At 39.0% G+C, this 24,644-nt stretch overlaps 1 protein-coding gene across 1 annotated transcript in view; it reads left to right on the top strand.

The window, feature by feature from the left end:
- The window catches only part of LOC306855032 (neuroligin-1-like), a gene marked incomplete at its 5' end in the record, with an annotated part of 138,153 nt that extends 114,208 nt beyond the window's left edge, over window positions 1–23,945 (top strand). Inside the window, 3 exons of the mRNA XM_079393418.1 lie at window positions 14,575–14,787; window positions 18,383–19,172; window positions 19,882–23,945. Coding sequence (XP_079249544.1) covers window positions 14,575–14,787; window positions 18,383–19,172; window positions 19,882–20,728 — 1,850 coding nt within the window. The 3' untranslated portion in view covers window positions 20,729–23,945. The remainder of the gene's footprint in view (window positions 1–14,574; window positions 14,788–18,382; window positions 19,173–19,881) is intronic.
- Between the last annotated feature and the right edge of the window lie 699 nt (window positions 23,946–24,644).

The following is a 24,644-nucleotide window of genomic DNA, read 5'->3' as shown; positions in this document are numbered from 1 at the left end:
TCTATGGACAAACTGTTTCTGTTCCTTATGTGTGGTGACAGACAGAAGAGAGAGTGAGTTAGAGCCACAGAAGGCATTTGTGAAGAGGTTTTGTCGGTTATGGGTGTCGTAATTCAACATCCATTACGTTAATGACTCTAGATGTGCAATATAGAAGACATTTCTCATTTACCAGTCATCTTTTCGTGTCTGTTACCCATTTATTGATTTTTATTTTTGTTACAAATCGAGATGTCTTAGGTGCTGTTGAACAACAATTTCCATTGTTATAATGGTTGATAAATCTGTGTATCAAAGTGCTTCTTACCTAGAGGAAAACTGCACAGAGGTGCACTTCTTTCAGACTATCAGATTTAATGGAGTTTTCAGTTGTTTCACTGAAGTATCAATTTCCTCATTTGGGCCTCAGGTGTTTCTCTTGCAGTTTCTTAGGGAAAAAATACTAAAGGAAAATGTGACAGTCATTGAAATACTGTAAGTATAGAACTACACTACCGTTCAGGTTTGGGGGCAGTTGTCATCAGTTTTTTTTTTTGTTTTTTTTCTCAATATTAACACTTTAGAGATTGATACTTTCATTCAGCAAGGACATTTATAAAAATTTCTGTTTCAAATGAAAACTGTTGTTTTGAACATTCTTTCATCAAGGAATCTTGGTATGTCACAGTTTTTCAATTGTAAATAATATAATGTTTCTTGAGCACAATCATATTATAATATAAAAAAAAAATTAAGAATATTTCATAAGCATAAAATCAGATGTCAAACATTATTGTCAATAATGTCATTAAGATAGAAGTGTGTCAAGGTTAGGATGTCTTTTAAAATATCAGATATTTTGACTTCTATGATAACGCAAGGTTACTTCAGGCTACTTACTGATTGTCATGAATTTATCATTTATGAGATTAAAAAAATAGCTCAAAAAATATATTTAAAAACTGTTGAAAAAATGTCATTACTTTTTACTTGATGGTTACACCACATTACATTTTTATAGTTTTTTTTCCTGAAAAAAGCATGTTTTTCTATACAATAAGGACATTACTAAGAACTTGTAAATGTGTTTCAAATTAGATTTTGAAAAGATTTTTCAAATCTTTGGGGTAGGGAAGACTTTCTCTGTAGTGGATTGTCCTGAGACAGGAGGGCAAAACCACAAAGACAATAATGAGGCATCTGTGGCACAGCAGTGATGGGTCGATAATCATATTCATCCCATGAGTGAAGGACTGTGGGACATTAGGACCCAGTGACACTGTGACATTTAATCTGGGAGGGTGTCAGAATGCACTTACACTCTTTTTCAGCGCTTCACTGGCCGCAGGTTCAGACACGGCCACGGGTGCTCTGATTGGCTGGAGCGACTCAGGTACAGACTTGAGCCGCTGCAGCTGTCAAACATGGTTAACCGCAGTGGCCCCTGAGATAGCATTCAATACTGTTCCCTTAACGTCTTGCATGCCCTCTCTGACACCTCATCTCATGTTTTTCTGCTCTTTCACCAAAAGCATCTGACAGAACTGACAGACAGGAGCCTCTCCACAAACTTGGCTTTGCCAAACAGTGGGGTGGAAGTTTGGAGCTCTGGCACGGCTTGTGTGGTTGTGTACAAATAATAAGATATCATCGCTACGGTCTCCAGACAGATGTGGTCTGCTTTGTTTTTCATGCTGATGCAGTCCTCTCATTTATTATTCTATGCCTGTTTTAATAACTTTAATGCAAACTATGAGGTTAAAAAAAGTATAACAATTAGAAAAGGATAGAGCAAGGACTTACAGAGTGCAACAGTTTCTGTCCACTTTTTTGGCGGCCTTGGTTCTGGAAATAGCTTTCCCGTTCATTTGACAATAATTAAAAAAAAAAGTCTTTGTTAATAACAAACTCTGATTTTAAGCAAAAAGTATTTGAAAATCTGACAAAAAGACCATTTAATGAAGGAAAAAACTACAAACCAAGTAATTTGAGAGCGTATGAATGAATGAATGAATGAATGAATGAATGATGCATTTATATAGCGCTTTATTGTGTATTGCTGTACACCCAAAGCGCTTTACAATCATGTGGGGGGGTCTCTCCTCAACCACCACCAGTGTGCAGCATCCACTTGGATGATGCGACGGCAGCCACACTACAACGGTGCCAACGGAGCTACAGGTGGTGTAGTGTAGTGTAGTGTAGTGAGGCTCGCTCTCATTCACAGTGCTTCATGGAAGTTGACGGAGCACTTTTGACGCAATTTACTTGTCGCAGTTCCCTGATTGGTGATTTCTTTGCAGAATCATGATCAATTTCATTTCTCACCAGGAATTCCACTTTTTAATACTATTATCTAAAAGTAAGTTGAAATAATGTGTGTTGATGGCTTCAACTGAAGTGTATACTTTGAATTTACAACCTTGTAACTCACAGTGGGTCTGTCTTTACAGCTTTATTAGCTCTTTTTAAGTTATTGTTAAAAAATCGGTTCCCCTATGGAGAAAATAAATGAGATTTTTACTTCCAGAACTCAACTGGTGCACTCTATTATGTGACTTCCTAGAATACTTGTTTCTGATTAGTCGATTGTTGCTTTCCGTAGTTGCATGTTTGTAAGCCTAAGCGTTATAATAGGCTGTTGTCCCTGGCAGTCATGTTCCAACATACAGTAGCTGTGGTAGTTAAATCTCTTAAACCACTTGGCTCTCACATAATATTATTGCAACTCAAATAAATATTTTTGTCAATTTATTATTTATTTTGCAAGTATCGAAATAATAATTATTATAATAGTAGAATCAGACCCGATCAACCTGTTCAGTAATGACTAAATTGTACCTTAAAGTGTGATCCTATTTACCATTACTCATTACTGCAATTTTGTGGGTGAAATCCTGTCAATCCACTAACAGTCTGAGCGATTGGGATTTTCGCAAGTTTTGAGGGTGAAAAAGTTATGGAGGTCCTTAGATCATTCAGTTCCATTGGAAATACAGCTGTCCTTTAATTGAACTCCCCCTGGTGGTCCGGAGACCTTCTGGAAGAGCAACTTGAAATTTTGTTAAAGTTAGGTCGCTTAATGTTATGATGTCACATTTTGTTTGTTTTGCTAGTAACATTGTGTTTTGTACGGTGGTTGAGAAAGCTCAACGCGCTGCCACTTCAGAAAACACATGCAAATAGAAAAAGCACCAGCAAATCAAGAAAACATCATCAATTTGACAGCAGGTGCTGCAAATGCTCACAACACAACCAAATAAAGAATTTTATTTGCAGTGCGTTTCCTTATTTAGTTGTGTTGTGAGCATTTGCAGCACGTGTTGTAAAATTGACAAAGTTGTTTTCTTAATTTGCAGGTGTTTTACTATTTTGCCTTCCAGAACCACCATAGTGAAGCCTTGACAACCCTTGCTTTGTTTCTTACTGTAGTGTTTGTTTGTTTTTTCACTTCTTGTTCTGCAGAGACCTTAAACTTTAGGATGCAGACAGGCTCTCTGGACAGCTGATTGTCCTGTTATTATGAAAAATAATGCCAGTGTAGTCTGAGATCAAAGCTTGTTCTGTTTGGTTTCACTGCAGTCTGGCAAAATGATCAAGTCATAAATAACTTGAGGTTTACAGCTAAAAGTGAGGAGAGGAGTTTTGGGTTCTACAACACCTCTTTCAGGACAGAAAGCTTTGGTTTGTTTGACTCAAAACTAAACATTTCTGATTGTTGGTAATTACAAATGATATGAAGAAGTTATGTTTAAAGATTTGTTCACCCAAAAATGCTTTTATTTATTCACCTTCAAGTTTTTACAAACCTGAATGAATTAATTTTTTAAGAACATAAAAGAAGATATTTTGAAGAATGTTGTTAACCGAATAGTTGCGGGTCCCCATTGACATTCATAGTATGAGGGTCAAATCAGTCAATGGGAACCAGGAACTGTTTGGTTTCCCACATTCTTTATAATATCTTCTTTTATAGTCAGCAAAAAAAAAACAAGGATAAATAAATAAAGACAGAATTTTCATTTTTGGGTGAACTAACCCTTGAATTCATGTTTGATTCATTTATTGATTGATTGCTCAAAGAGGATACATGAAAAACTTGGAGAAGAAGTGAGGATGGCAAGTACATTTAAAAACAAATAATTTTTGTTCTAAAATTGCAGGATTATTATTTTTCTCTTGTATATTTATAAGCAATACAGACCACTGTGTCACACGTTTACATCATATTCATATTAGCCTCTACCTCTCAATTGAACAGCACCTGTAACTGCAAAAACATGAAGAGTCCTTGTAATTTCCTTCCCATTATTATTATTTTTTTTGTCCAAAATTGTCGGAAAAGCCAGTTTGTGCTTGTGTTTGTTTGTTCATTTTGGACACTAGATGCAAGCCAGCCTCAAACTATTTCATGAGCGCCCCTGCGCAATGTATCGAAGCACAGTTCTCTAACTTCTAAGTCACTGCTGTAAGGTTTTGTTTTTCCTGAAGTGAACTGATTTGTTGTGTTGACAGATAATGATCATCACAAATTCAGTTTTTCAAACATATGGTGTCTAGCTCAGCAATGGGCCACTTGACTGCAGACGGCACTGTCACCACTGCACAAGCGAGATGACATTTTCAAAGCTGTGTGTTTTTGTTACAGGAGGGAGCAGGCAATGGGCCTCGTCTCCACATCATTCCCTCCTTCCACTGGCCTCATTAGTGAGACCTTGCCTCCAGGTTCCATGCAGGTTTCTGAGGTCATGTATGGGTGTTTCTTCAGCTACGGCCACTTTTATGTCCCCAGGGGAGATTTGAATTAAAACTTAACATATTTCAACTTATTTTGTTTTGATATGTGGTGTGAAAACTTTTCTCATGCTTTCATTTATTTTTGTTACTTTTTTAAATGTATAGATGCTGTAGACTCTCCAATGAAACATTCTATGTGGTGACGTAAATTCAACTGAAACAGGAAGACAGGGCGGGACATATCGAGCAGCCCCGCCCCCTTTTTAAAATAGCCAATAGCGTTTTGTTTATATCTGCTCGGGCCAGAGCCGTACTTGAGCTCGGTAAAGCCGCATTTGACAGCCATAGTCTAATCATAGTCTAATTTGATAACCATAGCCATAATCATGCTAAGGCTGGGTAGTTTTAAAGGGGTCATCAGATGCCTATTTTGCACAAGTTGATATGATTCTTTCGGGTCATATCTTTAATTAAATTAGTTTATAACATACTTTAGATAAAATTTCTCAATGGAAGAGTAAGAAACACCTTATTACCTTGTCAAAATCAGCTCTGTTTTAAGCAAGCTGTTTTTTAGTCCATGTCCCTTTAAATGCTAATGAGCTCTGCTGACCCTGCCCCTCTCTTCTGTGGGGTGATGAGCAGTACAGTTTACTTTAGCCGCGAAACTAGCACATTATTAGGAAAGGTGATTTGCAAAGATTCATAAAAAAAAAAACCTTATACTCACTTCTGTTGGAGAGGCTGGATCACGAATGATTTGCATGAACATAGATGCATTTAGGCAGATTGGGGATCGGCACATTCACTTCAAAGCAAAAGTAACATTGCACCTTCAGCGGCTCAGATATTCAGCGGCTATATTCATTATTATATCCAACAACAAAACCCCTCAGTCGCTTAATCTTGTCTTCCCCTGCACCGGAGTTGACAGCTCTCAGCTCACTCAGGGCAGGTCTAAGGTAAGACGGTCTTGTCAATCAAATATCGTGGGAGGGGCCTGTACAGAACTATGTCATTCTGACGGGGCTCTCAGAACAGCCTGATTTGAGAAAGGGGATTTTAGAATAGGGATTTTAAAAAGAAACACTGGGTGGATTTTTATAATTATAGGACACACACTTCCAACACGCGTTTAAAACAACGTGGAAAGTGAATTTTGCATCCGATAACCCCTTTAAAAGTATTTAATATGCCGACTCGCGCATAAGATTCGCTCCGTGCGATCGCGTCTCTGGACCTGAGCCAAAGTCCGGATCAGACAGTGCGTGCTGCCGCGGTTCGCATGACACAACATAAAACCAGACCTCATTTGTCCCAATCAAAAGCATATTTACACTGTCTGAATCGTTCCCTATCGCCTACATTGTGCACTACGTGCCATTCACTGTGCAGGAAATGCTACACTGTGAACAGCTGACCGATCTCAGCCATGGCTTCGTCTATTTATAGTGTAGGGGGTGGGCACTTCGGATTCTAGAGAGCATTTGATTGGTCAGAAGATTTGATGATAAGCTGAAATACGATGTGACGTCAAAAAAATTGTTGATCCGTTTTGGCGGAAATGACGAACTGCAAGCTTTGAATGCAAATATCTTCTAAATGCGAATATTATAGCACACTGCCTTATAGATAACCTTAAGACTAACATATTGATACTAACACCCAAAAAACGTTCATTTTGATTTCAAGGGGACTTAATTGAATGATTTAATTGAGAGTAAGTCTCGATGAATGGGGGAGGCCTGTGTTCCCCTCGGTCTCCGGAAAAGCCTTGTGTCATTATCAACATAACGTCTGTAATATCTGGATATACTCTGTTAGATAAGAGTACTTTCTGTTTCAGTGATTTTTGTAGCGATAGGGTCACCAGAACCTGGAAGACGGCACTCCGCTACACTCTCTTGCTCTCACACACGTCACAGGAGAGGAATATTTCCAGGATGTTCACTAGAGAGGAGCAAGAGGGAAAAATATGGAGGGTTATCTTTAGATTCCCACTTCTTATGAAAAGGTTTTATTCTCCCTCTCACACTCACTCTCTTTCCCTATCCTGCTCGGAGTGTGAGTGAGTGTGTGTGTGTGTGTATGTTAAATCACAGAAGGCTGTTATCTGTATGCAAATGTTGTTCTTTTCTATGGAAAGGGAGCTGGTTAACAATTCAGATCAGGTTTTGAAGCAATGCAACTACCAAGAAGCACATTTCAAAGAAAGCTGTGCTGCAGTTTGGTGCTTTCATGTATGTTGCATGGCAGTATTTTAAGAACAATTATTGCTTCCTGTTGATGTTTGAACTTGGAGATTGTGCTCTGCAGTACGTACAGAGCTATTTTGTTTTGCCACCTGTCAGGCATTTAAATTATATTCAGATTCAAAATAACAATAAAAATGGATTATATTAAAGGAAATTAAAATTCCGTTATTATTTACTCAGTTTTGCATGCTAATTTATTTAATTATTTTCAGTGGAAAACACCAGAATGTCTGAAGAGTCTTTTTTTCATACAAAAACCAAAACATGGTCATAACAGCATGCATATCCACAGTCCAATGAATGTGTGTGTGTGTGTATATATATAAATATACAACAGGGCAGTGTTCTGAAAGGAAGGGTCCAGGTAAGGGGCGGAGTCCGGCGGCCGCATGCGCTCCCCTCTGAGGTCCGGGGTGCGAGGGACAGTGACTTCTCCAGTGGCTTCGTCTACCTCTAGGTCCACGGCGCTCAACGGGACTAGACGGCCGTATCACAGTAACACCATGGTCATTGAACCAGCTTTTGGTACTTTTGGCAGTGTGGGCAGGTGCCAAGTCCTGCTGGAAAATGAAATCAGCATCTCCACGAAGCTTGTCAGCACGAGGAAGCATGACGTGCTCTAAAATTTCCTGGTAGATGGCTGCGTTGACTGTGGACTTTAAAAAACACAGTGGACCAACACCAGCAGATGACATGGCAGCCAAAATCATCACTGACTGTGGAAACGTCACACTGGACTTCAAGCAACATGGATTCTGTGCCTCTCCACTCTTCCTCCAGACTCTGGGACCTTGATTTCAAAATTAAATGCAAAATTTACTTTCATCTGAAAAGAGGACTTTGGACTACTGAGCAACAGTCTAGTTCTTTTTCTCCACAGCCCAGGTAAGACGCTTCTGACGTTGTCTCTGGTTCAGAAGTGGCTTGGTAGCCCTTTTCCTGAAGACGTCTGAGCGTGGTGACTCTTGATGCACTGACTCCTTGTCCACTCGGCTTCGGTCCACTCCTTGTGAAACTCTCACAAGTGTTTGAATCGGCTTTGCTTGACAGTATTCTCAAGCTTGCAGTCATACATGTTGCTTGTGCACCTTTTCCTACACAAATTCTTCCTTCCAGTCAACTTTGCATTTAATATGCTTTGATACAGCACTCTGTGAACAGCCACCCCTTTCAGTAATGACCCTCTGTGACTTACACTCTTTGTGGATGGCATCAATGTTCGTCTTCTGGATCATTGCCAAGTCAGCAGTCTTCTCCATTATTGTGGTTTCAAAGAACAAGAGATACCAGGAATGTATACTGTAGAGATGGTCATTAATTGAAACTCAAATGTAAATATTCTAATGTTTTGAGATACTGATTTTTGACTTTCATGAGCTGTAAGCTCTAATCATCAAAATTAAAACAAAAAACTTTTGAAATGTTTTACATTACATGCAATGAATCTAAAATATATGAAAGTTTCACTTTTTGAAAAAATGAACTTTTTCACGACATTCTAATTTATTGAGATGCACCTGTATATTGTTTTAATTATGCAAAATTTTCAACAGTTATCATTAGCATCATCTTCACTGCTAATAAAAGAGTGCTCTAGTCTCTTGCTGAGGAGAATAGTCAGAGATGCAGTAGCACATCACAACCTCATCAAAGCCTTCCAGTGACTGAAAAGGGTAAACAATGGCTTGGCGGATAATGTAACAGTTGAAACACATGTTGTGTGCTTGTGGGACTGTCATTAAACTCTAATTGTTTTTCTTCTATAATTTAATTCAAACAAGCTCTAATTTTTTGTCTTGCTATTGAAGAGAGGTGTCCACTATTGCGGGGGGTTCAACAAGGCTTAAGCACCAGGCAACACTGGCTCATAACTGTACTAGAAACTTTAAAATCCTAATAAAAAGCCCCAGAATTTGTATTATCATTCTCTCTGCCTGCATGAGGGTTGTTTAATGCCTCCTAAACCCGAACTGTTTTTAAATAAATAAAAAAATCTTCACTTGTAAAGATTTTATTTTGAAAACGTATAATTTATGAGGTTATATATTCAAAGCCATATGTATACATGAAATAAATCTGTCACCAGCAGCTCAAACCATATGGACTGCAGGTTGACTGCTGTTTGTGGTGTTTGCTGGAGATTCACAGCAGTTGTTTGGCCCTGTCAGAAGATGCTGTGCATCGCTTCAGCAAAGTTAGCGAGGTGGAATAAGTGAAGAGCAAGTATTTACATTAGCCTTCATTAAGCTCCCCATGCTACTCAGCAAGCACATAATGTAATTAACACATTACTGATCCCTAAAACGGCATTTCCACATCAGACCATAGGCTCCACTTGCCTATGTTATGTTATGTTATATGTTGTGTTATATTTTTTTAAAATGTTATTATGTAAGGTTGTTGTGCTATGTCTGGATTATGTTATGTTTGCGTTATGTAATGTTATGTTGCATGCTGTGCCTGGATTATGTTATGTGCTATATCTACGTTTGGGTTTTGTTATGTTGTATTACAGCATGTTACTTTACATTACTTTATGTGCTAAACCTTGAGTACATTATTACATTGTGCCTTATGTCTAGGTTATGTCTCGGGTTATGTCATGTCATGTTATTAGGTTATGTTATGTTATGTTTGTGTTGTATTATGCTCTATTATGGTATGTTACTTTAACCAGACTGTTATGTCTGGGTTATTACATTATGACATGTTATGCTATGTTATGTTGTTACTTTACGCTAGATTGTGATCTACACCTGGATTATGTTACAATATGTTTGATTTATTGATTTATTTTGAAATGTTACTTTATGTGAGGTTGTGTGCTACGTCAGGGTTATGTTTTGTTATTTTGTTTATGTGCTACTTCTGGGTTTGTTATGTCTGGGTTATGTTTGTTACATGTTTTGCCTTTGTTATGGTTTGTTCTGTTATGCTTTGGTATGTTTTTTTTTTTTTTAAATATGTTAGGTTATGTTTATGTGACTAAAATATGCATTGAACAGCTATTGCAGCATGTTCATCCAAGTCAGCAAACTGTAGGCCTTACCTAGAGGTAATTTCATTTGCTCAGTCCACTGAAATGGGATTTGACAAGGATGTTAACCTGATAAGAATCCGACAGCTGTAATATATGCTAAATAATGCAACATCCAGTCTCTAGATGTAATACTGTAATCCGTTCCATTAAATAAATGTACATTTAACTTTCATTACCTATATATACACTGGGAAGATTACCCTGTTGTAGCATTTGTTTGTACTGCATTTTGTCGATAGTAATATTGCAAACTCTACAGCCATTTTTTTTTTTTTTTTAGTTTAATATCCGCATGAAAGGCATTCAGCATGTCACTGATACATACTCCTTGGAGAGGAGGGAAATAAAAGGAGATGGATATTTTTTTTTCTAGAAGGAAGTGGGTCACTTTAATGTAATATCCCTAAGAAAAAAAAATGTTTGAATAAAATTCTGTCTGTTTTGCCTGGAGCAGCAGTTTTTAGGTTCTGGGTTCTGCATATCTAAGCAGCGAAGACAGGAATAGGTCTGTCAAGTCAAATTCAGTCGGGATCCTGTAGTGGATCCTGTCGTTAGCCTCTGCCAACCTCTAGTGTATTAATCTCCTTTGACGGAGACAATGCTCAGAGCCAGTAATTCATACCATCTGTGGTCACTGTATTCCTTAATTATCAGCATGCAGTACAGCTCATTTCCACTTGAGGCAGTGACTCGGTCTTGCCATCATTTTAGTGATTGTAACCTTATCAAACCCACTTCTGGCAGTTCACCATGTCGCCTCTTGCAGTTTTGAAACTTCTCAGGTGCCAGCCTGTGGTATGGGAACAGATGGCTTCTGCTTTTTGTCTTGAAGTCCCTGAAATGGATGATAATTCTGTGATGGGAACTGAAAGTACGAAGGTGTTGTCACACTGTAAATATTTTTAGGGACACAAATACAACAGGAGGGCCAATTTGTCTTACTGCTGGGTGAGTAGAGACAGAACAGACAAATAAAGCTCCAACGGTCTGGCTGCGACATTTCTTTTTTGGAAGGAGACCGAACTGGTAAATGTTCTAATGCAACATCTCTGAGACTGAACCTGCTGCTGCCTTTCTGTCACTTCTCGCTTTGCTTTGGGGATCCAATTTTTCTTCTTTTCTTTTGTTGGTCCCGTTCTTTTGTATCTTTTCCGGCCCTCTCCAGCCAAAACCGAGATTAATTTAACATCTCAAACCATTTGCTTGGGTTCCAAAAGGAATTGATTTAAGTACATGGCACTTGGAACTAAGCCTCTCTGTGGCTTTTTCATTAGTTGTGAATTTCACTTTGGGGGCCAAACGATTGCAATCTGATTCCATTTTTATTTATCTGTTTGGATCGTTCCCAATACGACTTGCACTGTAGTAGGGCTTCAGGTTACAGAAATGGGAGCCTTGACGTGTATGGAAAACTTGTAGATCTGAAGAGGTCGATCCATACAAACGACCCGCTTTTTACTAGTATAATTTAAGTTTTGTAGATGTTATTTGACAGTATCCCAATTTCCTGATATCTGTTATGATACAGCAAGTGGATTACACCTCACAAAGGTCAGTTTTGTTGTCTTAGTCTGACAACATTCAAGTCTCTGTACTTGAGTCTTGGTAACCTTGTACAGGAATAGCTTGCAATGAAATGTTTGTATTTATGGGTTAAGCTTAACTTTTGCAGTTTAAATTTAATAATCATCTGAGGAAGGTACTCTGAGGTCATACATCAGAAATCTTGTATTTTGAGAGGATGGATGATATAAAAATTCCTTTTTTTTTAAACAAGTGTAAAATAGAACAATAAAAGCTAAAACTTTTACGTCTTTTTAAATGGTACAAGTGAATGTACAGTATGCAGTATGAAAAATGGATATTCATTTTGAGATTGGCTAAAGATTACATTTACAGTGTTATTGGTGTTTTAAAAGATGAGCGCCGAAGATGAAATTTGATGAAATGTGCATCCCTTCCCTGATAGCTCACGTACATCTCCGAGACGTCTATTTGATATCTGCATTTACATCTGCAAAACATATTATTTAGGGTGTTTGCTCATCTGCAATATGTCTATAGGACGTTTCCTTTTAGATGTCAAATAGACGTCTATTAGATCTCTTTAAGATGTTTATGATTTAGAATGTATGTAAAACTGACATCTGAAAGACATCTGCCAGACGTTTGTAGACAGCAGATGCTTTCCAGATCAAGAGATCTTTAACAGACATCTTGCAGATGTACGTGTGCTATCATTGTTGTCATCCGAAGTGCCTTGGACAGTGTCCCGCTGACCCTCACTTTCATAGAAATGAGCCAATGCCGCTTACGCAGCAAATCCTCTCCTTGACTACTGTGCTAAAGATCCACAATTATTGCCTGTCTCATTAAAGCGCATTGTTGTGACTCTGTTTTCTCCACATTGTACCAAATACGTTTCCATTCACTAGCCCAGGCTATTCACTGTCTGAGCAGAGGGAGGCCCTTTTGTTCCCTTGTGATTGGATTGCCCCTCTCTGCTGGATGGAAAGCAGGGCGCTGCCTGCCTGTGTTAACAGCCAAATGTGCTCACAGCTCTGCGCTGCAGGCACGAGCACCTGACAGCCTACCATTTGATTGCTAATCATTTTCGAGTCTGTGCCTGGTCTTTTTTGATTTGCTCTGCACACTGCCTTGGCTAAATGGAATCAATTAAATGCATACGTGTATTCGACGGCCACTTCCAGGAGATCAACTTCTTGATGTAGCAACACAACTAGATTAATTAAATCCAATAAAGAACTCAATTAACAAAAGGAAAGGAGCGGAAGCAGGGTCAGATTTTATTTGTGTGTGCGCTTTGTGTACAGAACCGAAGTGATTTCAGGGTCTTTTGTTTCTTGTTGTCGGAATCTGTAAATGAGCTTACTGTAAAGCACTTGTTGTGTTGCTTTTTTTATTTTTCATGTGTTCTGGGACTATGAGGGCAATTACTAAACCCAAATGGTCGTCTATTCACTGAACATGTACACAATCATTATTCCACAAGCACCCCCAGGATGTATATTCCCAGGATATGCTACTGTAGTCAAGTATTTACTGACTAGTTTTCCATTAAAACGCACCACTGGGTTACTTCTTTGTAATCACAGTTTTTTCACTGACACTTGTTATATATCGCCACAAACTTTGTTGTTAATTTGAGTGCCTCTTAAGTGGTAGTCAGGGGGTAAAACAACAGCTGCATGCTCCAGTGGCCAAACCAAAGAAGAGCAAACCAAAGCAAACTTTTTTTTTTAAAGCATGCAGGGTTAATGTTGATTTATGTTACCTGTTAACATAGAATAATAAAGGCTCTGTTTCAAAACAAATTCCTCATGAAGCACATAAGAGTCTTTACTTGACACTGATTTCAGTATTTAGCTGTTAGCATGTTGCTAAGCTAACGCGAAAATAAACTGACATGATTTGAAAGTTTTTACATGTAACAATGTTCTCTGTTTGTCACACTAATAGCGTTCCTCACATTAAGCACATATTTAACGCTACTGATTTCAGTAGTTTGTTGTACACATGTATTCTTTGCAAAGTAGGCAATCCTGTGACAAGTGAAAAAAATCCATCTAAGATGGAGTATAAAGTGAGATGGACACATTCAAAACAAGATTAGAAAAATAGTTTGATTTGATTTGAAATGCCCCAGATAGCACACGTACGTCTGCAAGATGTCTGTTAAAGATCTTTTGATCTGGAAAGCATCTGCTGTCTACAAACATCTGGCAGATGTCTTTCAGATGTCAGTTTTACATACATTCTAAATCATAAACATCTTAAAGACATCTAATAGACGTCTATTTGACATCTAAAAGGAAACGTCCTATAGACATATTGCAGATGAGCAAACACCCTAAAAAATATGTCTTGCAGATGTAAATGCAGACATCAAATAGACGTCTCCGAGATGTGCTATCAGGGGCATTTCAAATCAAATCAAACTATTTTTCTAATCTTGTTTTGAATGTGTCCATCTCACTTTATACTCCATCTTAGATGGATTTTTTTCACTTGTCACAGGATTGCCTACAAAGAATACATGTGATGCAGACTTAGAATTTGACCATATAAAGTCATTCTTATAATGCCTTACAATGCAGTCCACATAACGTGTTCTCTATGTTTTGGAACAGTGCTGAAGAACTTCTTAAGTTTACTCTATATGTTTGGTTCATTTCATTTTTTTTTTTTTTTTTTTTTTTTATAATAGTAGGCCTACTAAAATAGTCTGCATTCAACCAAAAGATACAGACTCTGTGTTGTCTACCGAGGAGGAGAGGCCAGCCGTGAGATCCAAAACATAAACAACTGTTAAAAACTTGTTTACATAAGCTCTCCTTAGGTGAACATCTATTTCATGGATGTTAAAAATGGAGCGAGGGAGGAGAATGTTTCCCCTCATTTCAGAAATTTGTCACTTTCTCTGATGTACTTTCATCTGCAGTTTGCTATTGAATATTTCAATAGCTTTCAATCATTGTTATGGTTTTAAAATTGGACTGCAATGCACACAAACAGTCATTTGATTCTTTCTTCTGTCTGCAGGTTTTTTGAGCACAGGAGACCAGGCAGCCAAGGGAAACTATGGACTTCTTGATCAAATCCAGGCCCTGCGCTGGACAAGTGAAAACATTGCTTTCTTTGGGGGTGACCCTTTACGCATTACTGTTTTTGGTTCTGGGGCCGGGGCCTCATGTGTCAACCTGCTGACTCTTTCCCATTATTCTGAAGGTAACCGTTGGAGCAATTCAACCAAAGGTACAATGCAGAGGTTTTAACTTTTGACAATTTTTGTCTGCATGCTATAGTTGTTTGTGTTATGAGCCCATTTAGAAGTTCGGTCTCTGTGCTTTTTTTGTAGCTATCTGTAGTTGCATTAGAAAAATCAGATTGCAATCTTAGTTATGAAAAACCTGTGACATTAATTCAAAGTACTGCAGTACAGGTTAGAAAAAAATGGCTTTAACCCATTTGTGCACAAAGTTTTAGTTGTGTTAAAAGTGTCTTATGTGAACATGTTCTGCATTTATTTTGGCTTTTTTTTTTTTCTTGAAAATTGTATTTGAATGTGCGGCAACTATAGTTGGGCAAATGGGCAAATATGTTGTATGCACCCCTCAATGTCAAATTTGAGTAGGAGGAGAACATTTGGAATCTAACTCAAAATAACTGCTTTCAAAAGACCGATCTTTATTCATAAACAATTCATAAACAAATATATTATATATAAAAGTCGAAGAACATTCGATGCAAACCCAAAAAAGCTGCATCTAGCTTATAGTCTGTGGGGTAAAACGCCCCCAGGGGGCAATGGGTTATTACTGTATTTATTCTGTTCTGAACATCAAATCCTTTGTTTTTCCATCAAATGGATTCTAACTTGTTGGTTGAATAAAAATATTTGGATTTTATATTTAAAAATTACCTCAAGTTGGCATCAGGTAGCTATTTAGCTAGCCAGTTAGCATCAGTTAACAAAATGTTTCAAATAGGCTATTATAATTTTATAGTTCATAATAATTGTAGCACACGTATGTCTGCAAGATGTCTGTTAAAGATCTCTTGATCTGGAAAGCATCTGCTGTCTACAAACGTCTGGCAGACGTCTTTCAGATGTCAGTTTTACATACATTCTAAATCATAAACATCTTAAAGACATTTAATAGACGTCTATTTGACATCTAAAAGGAAACGTCCTATAGACATATTGCAGATGAGCAAACACCCTAAATAATACGTCTTGCAGTTGTAAATGCAGACATCAAATAGACGTCTCGGAGATGTACGTGTGCTATCAGGGATTCTTTTTAATTTTAAGATCAAACTGCCTGTTTTGTAAAATGCCCCCTTGGTACAAATGAAATTTTTGTTAAAATTCTAATAACATGAAAACTCAAAATTTTTAATACTTATACCCCCGGTTTCACAGACAAGGCTTAAGCCTAGTCCTGAGCTGTTTCAACTGAAATAAACTTGCATTGACTGATCATAAAATATATCAGTGCCTTTGTTTTGTCTCAAGATGCACCCCAGTAATGTTTTTTTTCTAAGAATGTTTATAAAAATGACTTAAATGTCCTAATTGAACTATAGCCTAATCCTGGCTTAGTCTAAGCCCTGTCTGTGAAACCGGGCCATAATATGTCATTGTCACTAAAACTATGATAACTTTTCTGAACACAATTAACTTTAGTTTCACAGAAAAAAATTACACAGTCCTTAAGGGTGGGGGGGGGGCATTTCCCCCCACACTACCCTACCTATAATGCTAACTATATAGGCACTAACAGTAACCCTAATCATGCTAGCATAATGCTAACAACATGTTAACACCAGTAAAATTGTTAAAACAAAATTAACATGATTAGCACATTGCTAGCATGATGTTAACATGTTTTAAACAAGCTGTTAATGTGACTAGCATGATGCTAGCAACAGTATACCCCATTTCCCCATGATCTATGTTATATGCACTTACAAGTCATTTGCCCACCGGCAACTATATTTGCCGCTTGGACTTTTGACTAAGTATACAAAAAACTATAGATTTCTTGTAAGATTTGTTTTGTTTGGATGATTCTGGAGGCCTTCATGATTATGTAGATGTATATATGTCAACAAAAAAATATTTATTAGTAACATGAAAATTATCTTTCTTTGGGAGGGTTTGCCTTCGTCATGCTTCCCCGAAGTAGGGGTAGGAAATTGACAGACTCATGTTACAGGAAGGAAGTGAATACCTTTTTTTTTCTCTTGAAATCCTTTATTTGGTTCTTTGCTTGCATGTCATTTAGACATAAAACATGGATAACATCTAGAAAAATACTTACAAAAGGAAAATGACAACTATATAAATAATTATATTGCTCAGACCTAATGATTACACCCTTAACAACCACTAGGAGTCTGCAGACCCGTAGTTGAAAAGCACTGCCTTATACCCTATAAATTAGTTCATGCTTAGTGCTTAGTTTCTCAGAGCTTATGTGTGTAATACCAAAATCCTAAAACCAACAATGTTGCCAAGAAAGTGGCTTCATCGGTCCAGCATTTGCCAACCTAATTTTTCACCATGCTTTAAGCTGCTAACTCACTCAGTTTGACCTGATATCACTTGTTTATGGAAATTAAATCTTCCTAGGTCGTTTCATGTTCCCATCTTTATTTAGTTGAGTCCATGCACATCACCAGGCACACCATGAACACACTGTCCAAATACACCATTCACCTTTCACTGGCACAAAAAGGGTAAATACATTAATTCCATTTTGAGTCTCTCGGCTTGGAAGATTACTTTGTGAAGAGGTCTCCTGGCACAGACTTGCTTTAAGGTTGTCACTATCGTTCAAATGAACCCAAAGACACCTTTGGAAGAGACCATGCACTGCTTAATCTGGAATAATTTTCATATATTTCATATCTTTTCCTTTTTCTTTTTAATTTTAGTGGTATATTCTTCATTTTCAAATATATTTGTCTGTTCATACAAAATTGTCACCGTTTCATTGAATTGTGAACTGAAACATCCCCTTTTTTCCATTTCATTTCCATGTGTGTTTTTATAGTTTTTTGTCTCCTTCAGTAAGAACATGTTTTACTCATAACTGCACTGCTAAGACTGAGATCCCAGGGGTTGTCATGGTAACAGAGTAACTAAATTTTCCTCTCTTTTTCTCTTTCTGTCTGTCTTTCTCGCTCTCTCTCTCTCTCTCTCTCTCACACACACACACACACACACACACACTCACACACACTTTCTGTCCTTCTCACTCACTTTTGAGTATATATAATTAATGAAATTCAAGAAATAGATTAAAAGTCATATTTTCCCCCCTAAAATTACATGAAAACCTGAAATGTTGATCAGCTCTTTGTAAAATTCAAGTTCATCAGCATTTGTATGTTGACTTGCATGCCCTCTTTTCCCAAACCATTTAAGATTTGCATAAAAACAGCTAAACCAATGTGTGTTAATTTGCTCCAGCTTGCATACAGAGGGAGCACTTTGTGTAAATAGCCTACGGTGGGGTCCAAAAGTCTGAGCGCACATTAAAAATCTGCCATTTTTCCTATTTAAAACTGAATTTTAAACAAAAGTTTGGGATTTTGAACACTTTTCTGAAGCAAAGCGTGGTGTTTTTAAGACATTTTATTTCAGTTTAATATTATATTAAATTTTGCATTTTTGGCCATGTAAAATTCTATTAACTTTTTCACAAATTTCACAGTTATGCTCCTAATATAACTCGTAATCGGTCGCTACCAAGCAGTTGCTACTGGTCTCAGACGTTTGGGCCGTGCTGCAGCATGTTGAGTGTTCTCTTTATGATTCTGTCTTGTTTTTCCTATGCAGGTCTTTTCCAAAGGGCCATAGCCCAAAGTGGCACAGCCTTGTCCAGCTGGGCTGTCAGCTTTCAACCGGCCAAGTATGCCCGCATGCTGGCCAAAAAGGTGGGGTGCAACCTCAAAGATACAGTGGACATGGTGGAGTGCCTACAGAAAAAACATTACAAAGAACTAGTGGAGCAGGACATCCAGCCTGCTCGCTACCACATTGCCTTTGGACCCGTCATTGATGGTGATGTCATCCCCGACGACCCTCAGATCCTCATGGAGCAAGGGGAGTTCCTCAACTACGATATCATGCTGGGCGTCAACCAAGGCGAGGGCCTAAAGTTTGTGGAACTCATTGTAGACAATGAGAACGGAGTTCAAGCCAACGATTTTGACTATGCTGTGTCAAGTTTTGTGGATGATTTATACGGTTACCCCGAGGGAAAAGACATCCTGCGGGAGACCATTAAGTTTATGTACACTGACTGGGCTGACCGTCACAACCCGGAGACCAGAAGAAAGACCCTGCTGGCACTCTTTACGGATCATCAGTGGGTGGCACCAGCAGTGGCAACAGCAGACCTCCACTCCAGTTTTGGCTCGCCTACTTATTTCTACGCTTTCTACCATCACTGCCAGACGGAACAGGTGCCACCCTGGGCTGATGCGGCACATGGCGATGAGATCCCATATGTGTTCGGGCTGCCCATGATTGGTCCAACTGAGCTTTTCCCCTGCAACTTCTCCAAAAATGATGTGATGCTTAGTGCAGTGGTAATGACCTACTGGACCAACTTTGCCAAGACCGGGTAAGTCTCTAGGCAACAGGGCATCATTTCTAATCAGTTTGTCTTGAGACAAACAATATGGCCATTAATTAGGATTCAAAAGTGATTTTGAATATGACTTTGTTTTGTTGTAAGACCACCAACGCTGCAACCATCTCATAATTCGAGAATTGAATTTGCTATTGATTACCGTACAATACCCAGTTGTTGCCAGGAAACACTGCTACGGGGTTCCTAAGGTTGAATCAATGCTTAATTGTTTGTTAATGCATTCTCACTCGCAAATACTTGTTAAGATTCCCAAGGTTATGCTACATTAAATTTACGCAACTGCTTTTTATGCAACAGCAATTTGGTTTGCTTCAATTTAGGTGTAATGCAGTGAATAAAGTAATGCTGATGATCACTTAGAGTGAGTTTAGTGTTTATATGACATTGCTGCCTAGATGTGTAATCATCTCATGGGAGGGCAACAAATCAATTTGTGTGCAAATGTGTAATTTCTTCTCTCAGACTAATTTTTGTTCATTTTAAAAGCAGGTGCCGTTGTCAGGAGACCCTAATGAGCGCTGAGAGAATATTAGGGCTCTCTGAGCACTCCCCTAAGACTTGTCTGTAATGGGTTGTGTGATATTTGTCTTATTGAGTGCTCAGTTTTGGAGTGCCCATGTGTAATCCTAGAAATCGTCTTTTGTGTAAAAAGTAATGAAATCTTCCTATTTCCTTTCAGTGACCCCAACCAGCCAGTTCCACAGGACACCAAGTTCATCCACACCAAGCCTAACCGTTTTGAGGAGGTGGCCTGGACACGTTACAACCAAAAGGACCAGCTATACTTGCACATCGGCTTGAAGCCCCGTGTCAAGGAACATTACCGCGCCAATAAGGTCAACTTGTGGCTGGAGCTGGTGCCTCATCTCCACAGCCTCAATGAGGTCACTCAGATCATTTCCACCACCACTAAGCTGCCTCCACCCGAGGTCACTCCCCGTACACCAAAGAAGATCCCAGTCAACACCAAGAGGCCCTACCCTACACCGTTTCCCACTGAAACACAGGAAAGCCACAACCAGAACCAGAACCAGAACCAGAACCAACCCTTCCTAGAGAACCAGCGGGACTATTCCACCGAACTGAGCGTCACCATCGCCGTCGGTGCCTCGTTGCTCTTCCTCAACATATTGGCGTTCGCCGCACTCTACTACAAGAAGGATAAGCGAAGGCACGAGGTCCACCGGCGTTGTAGCCCACAGAGGACCACAGCCAACGAGCTGCCCCATACGCAAGAGGAAGAGATCATGTCTCTACAAATGAAACACAGCGACTTGGAGCGGGAGTGCCGGGAGGCCATGCACCCGCACGAGGTGGTCCTGAGAACTGCCTGCCCGCCCGATTACACGCTCGCCATGCGCCGTTCGCCGGACGACATCCCTCTCATGACCCCGAACACCATCACTATGATACCCAACAGCATGCCAGGTCTCACCTCCTTACACCCCTTCAACAGTTACTCCAGTGGACAGAATAACACCCTGCCCCATCCACACCCTCATTCACACTCCACCACTAGAGTATAGCCACACACACACGTTCTCACACACAAACACGGACATACACACACACATACACTCCCACAGATGTGGAGTACAGGTGTGATGACGAACGGAAGTTATGGCACTGGGGTGAGAAATATCTTTACTCCTGGTGCTCAGAGGAACAGGAAATAACAATGCTTTTTTTTGTTCCTCGAGAGCAAACAATCGTTTTTTATTAAAGGCGAAAAACAAAAAGACAAAAAAAAAAAAAATGATTTTTTTACCCTTATATTGTGACAAAACCAGGACCATTTCCTGGGGACAACTATCAGTCTGGAATTCTTTGAGGAATGGTTTGATTCGGTTACCCAGAGAGGAAACGACGGAAGCACAGAAGAGATGACGTGTGGGAGGCCCTTTGTAAACAAAAGGAAACATATCGTTTTCCCGGGGCGCTGGATTGTAGACTACTCTCTTCAGAGCAGACGGGAGATGCTGCTTACCCATTTTAGGCACGTATTCTCCTTCTGGTGGAGAACGTGGAATACTATGGGAAAAAGGCGAGAATGAGCAATCCTCAAGAATATGCACAATAGAGGCATTCACTGAATGTCTTTGAATTCTTTTTGTCAATATATTTTTGGGGGAACAATTTTATTGTATAGGACGTATTTACATATATAGATATGTACACAAAGCACCCATGCTCTTTAAGCCCTGGCTGGGGGCGTTGATACTGAGGAATCTGCCTCAAGAGCGTAACGGGGAATTTATTGGCTTCCTGGCAGATACAGCTTCATCACACAAGTGCTGTCTATACTGAAACTGGTGGACTCAAAGGGAGGCTGGATATTTTTAGCACGACGCGCATGACAATTTATCTGCTTGGTGGCTGTTCTGCTGATTAAGTCATTATTTAAAACAAAAAAAAAATCATTTTCCTCCCCATTTGGATTTAAGGAAATACTGCTCTGATTGGCTTACGGGAGGAATTGGAATATGCTGACGAGGGCGGACATGATGGGTTCTGAAGACGGTGATGGGAAGGGGTGTGGATACGCTAACTAGATTGTGTTCACAAATAGCTTGACTGAACCTGGTTATAAGGACTAGTTTTGTACATGTGTGTTGGTAAAACTTTTTAATAGTGGTGAATCACTTGTTGTTTGAGCTCCCACGTGTGGGACATTAATGTACTTTTTTATTTGCTCATTGGTCTCAGTTATAATACATTGCATTATTATTTTTAAGTTCATTTTCACCTCTTGCTAATAGTCAAACGACCCTACCTTAGAAAATTTCTTATCTGTAATGTTTGATTCTCATTTCTTTGTTTTCGGTATTTTATGAGGCAGTCCCCCACGCAGCTTTGAACAACCAGTGACCAACGCTGTACGACTTGGAGACTTGCGTTGGTATCCTCTCATCCAGAACCCTCTGTTATTCTCCTGAACGATCATCATGAATGAATGGAGACAGGAGGGCCCCTGATGAAAGAGTGTATTAGGGGGGCTTCTAATGTTACGAAGCCCTTGATCATACCGCTTAAAGCTAGCTATAGAAAGAAAGAATACAGAGAGACCTATGGAGAAAGTGAAAGGGAAACTTTTGTCATTTCTTACCCAGAGATAAGTGCTCAAAGTCAGTAGCCTCAGCGCTAAAAGCCAGTTTCACCTGCAAATCTCTCAGTAATTGCTAGTTTTATCCATCCTTGATTATTTTACTTTTCTCAAAGCCTTGTTACAGAACATCCTACAGTACATACTAATGATCAACACCAGTGAATCCCAGGCTAAAGACAGGAGGACCCCTGATGAGACCGTTTGTTACAGGCCTTCTGATCTTAAGAGGCCATTGAAGCTAGCTAGAGAAAGAGAATCGAGAAACAAGATTAATTGGGATTGATTTTCTCAGAGCCTTGTTGCATTACATACCACATGCTAAAAAGTCCTGGGATGCTAACCCGTTGTTCCTTTTTTGTGGATAGTCACTTCAGGGTGTCAGTTCCTGTTGGGATAATTTAGATTTCTTGTGAATCCTTTTTTTACTCCTGGGAAATTTGATTGAGCGCAAACACCAGTGTAAGCTAAACTTCTACATAAATATCTACATGTTTTTTTTTTCCCAGCATGTAAAGTATGATTATAGAAAAACAGCAATAGATTGGTGATTTGGTTCTCCCAGATCAGAGGTCCTCATCTTTGCTTTGGTGCAAACTCTCTTGGTCAACAACCATGCTAATGCTGTTTCCTAACCAGACATGATCAAGTAAAAGCTATCTTTTTTCTTTACTGTAGCACTGAATTTGTCCTAGCCAGGACATTTTGACATTCATTTCCAAAATCCTGCTCCACATAGCTGTATTAAACATCAAATATGTTTTGATTGGCTGCGTTCGCTCAAAATTACTTTAGGATATGGAGTGAGAGACATTAGAAGCCATTTTACTAGCAGTACAGCCTTTTACATCTCAAGGTGATTAATTAATAGATGGTATGAAAAAAAAAAAACACTTTGGTCAAACACAGGCTTTTGGGAGTGAATACATGAGCCCTGGTGAATAGCTAGTGGCAAAGAACTAATAAGGGACAAGGGAAGCCAAGGAAGGGAACAAGATTGAAAGAATCGTGCTACTCTTCTCCTGATCAGCCAACTCGTGACACACATTGTTCCCAACAACATGTTACTGTTAGAACACAATCTCTGTGGGCTTTTCCTCTTTGCTCTGCCTTCACCTGTGACAACTCTTCACAGTAAAAACAGGCCAGAGAGAGTGTCACTTCTCTGTATGCCAGTCCCCATCTGCAGGTATGCATATGCAAAGTCAGCCTGCCCATGTGTCCCCCTGCAAAGGAAGCTCCTTTGAACGATATTAAAATTTAATGAACCGTACACCAGTGGGGCGCTTAGAGGATTCATCTTGTGCATGCACATGTTCCAAGGAGAGAGATGGGATTCATCTGTAATTGCAAAGATCTCCACAGCTCAGTATGTTTCTTCACACACATGCACATACACTCGCATACACACATGCCAGGACAAGCCTTGTAACTGAATGTAATGCAAGACTGAGGGCCATTTTCTTACAAACAGCAACCAAATTTCATTGTGTTTATTTTCTACTGGCTGACCTTGAAAGAAGATCAAAATGGCTGTTGAGAACTACAGAGGGTTGTTGTGATGTAGATTATTTGTCATTTTGTCTTTCTTTCTGGTTAAATAGGATTTAATCTTCTGGAGCACAATAAATGATTTTATCAAGCTCAACTTACATCGGTCTTTCTTTGACACCGGTTTGCCAAAAGGGTTTTTATGATATCCAGACTTTTGCCACTCAACATGTCGACACGTCATGGGTTAATTCACTAAAGTGTGAACGTGGTAACAAACCTCCAGTACTCCAGGGGGACGACAGTTACTGTCAAATGTCTCTGTTATTAAACCAAGTGTTGTATTATTCAGGTAAATTGCTATAAACAAACTAACTTGCTTAGTAATATTCTCATTAAACAGTTGCTCTGCCATGACAGTAGGAGACCTGAAGGAGAAATCTTTAAAATTCATGCCAACATCCATTTTGTAACTAAACATCTATGTTCAAATGCTTGCATGGCATACAGCGCCATTTATTTGCACACACGGTCTACTTTTTAACACTTGACTTGCTAAAAAAATACATAAACCGTGCAAGCATACCAAATAAATTTAGCTGAAAGCAGTAGGGGTCATGAACTGCATCTTTTTGTTTTATAATGTTCTCTGAGGTTTGCTTATGTTAGTGTGATTTCACATCAAAAAATATTTAGCTCACCTCTCAAAAGAATAAATCAAAGATATGTGAACAAAATACACCTAAAAAGCACCTGCTACAATATTTCCATCACAAAAAAACAGTGGGACATACTAATATGTTTAATGTGAAAAACACTTAAAGGGCCTTAAAACAGTGATTTTAAAA

The sequence above is a fragment of the Barbus barbus genome (genome assembly GCF_936440315.1).
Source record: "Barbus barbus genome assembly, chromosome: 35".
Lineage (NCBI taxonomy): Eukaryota > Metazoa > Chordata > Actinopteri > Cypriniformes > Cyprinidae > Barbus > Barbus barbus.
Note: the sequence above shows the minus strand (reverse complement) of the source record. Positions and strands in the feature narration are given on the sequence as shown.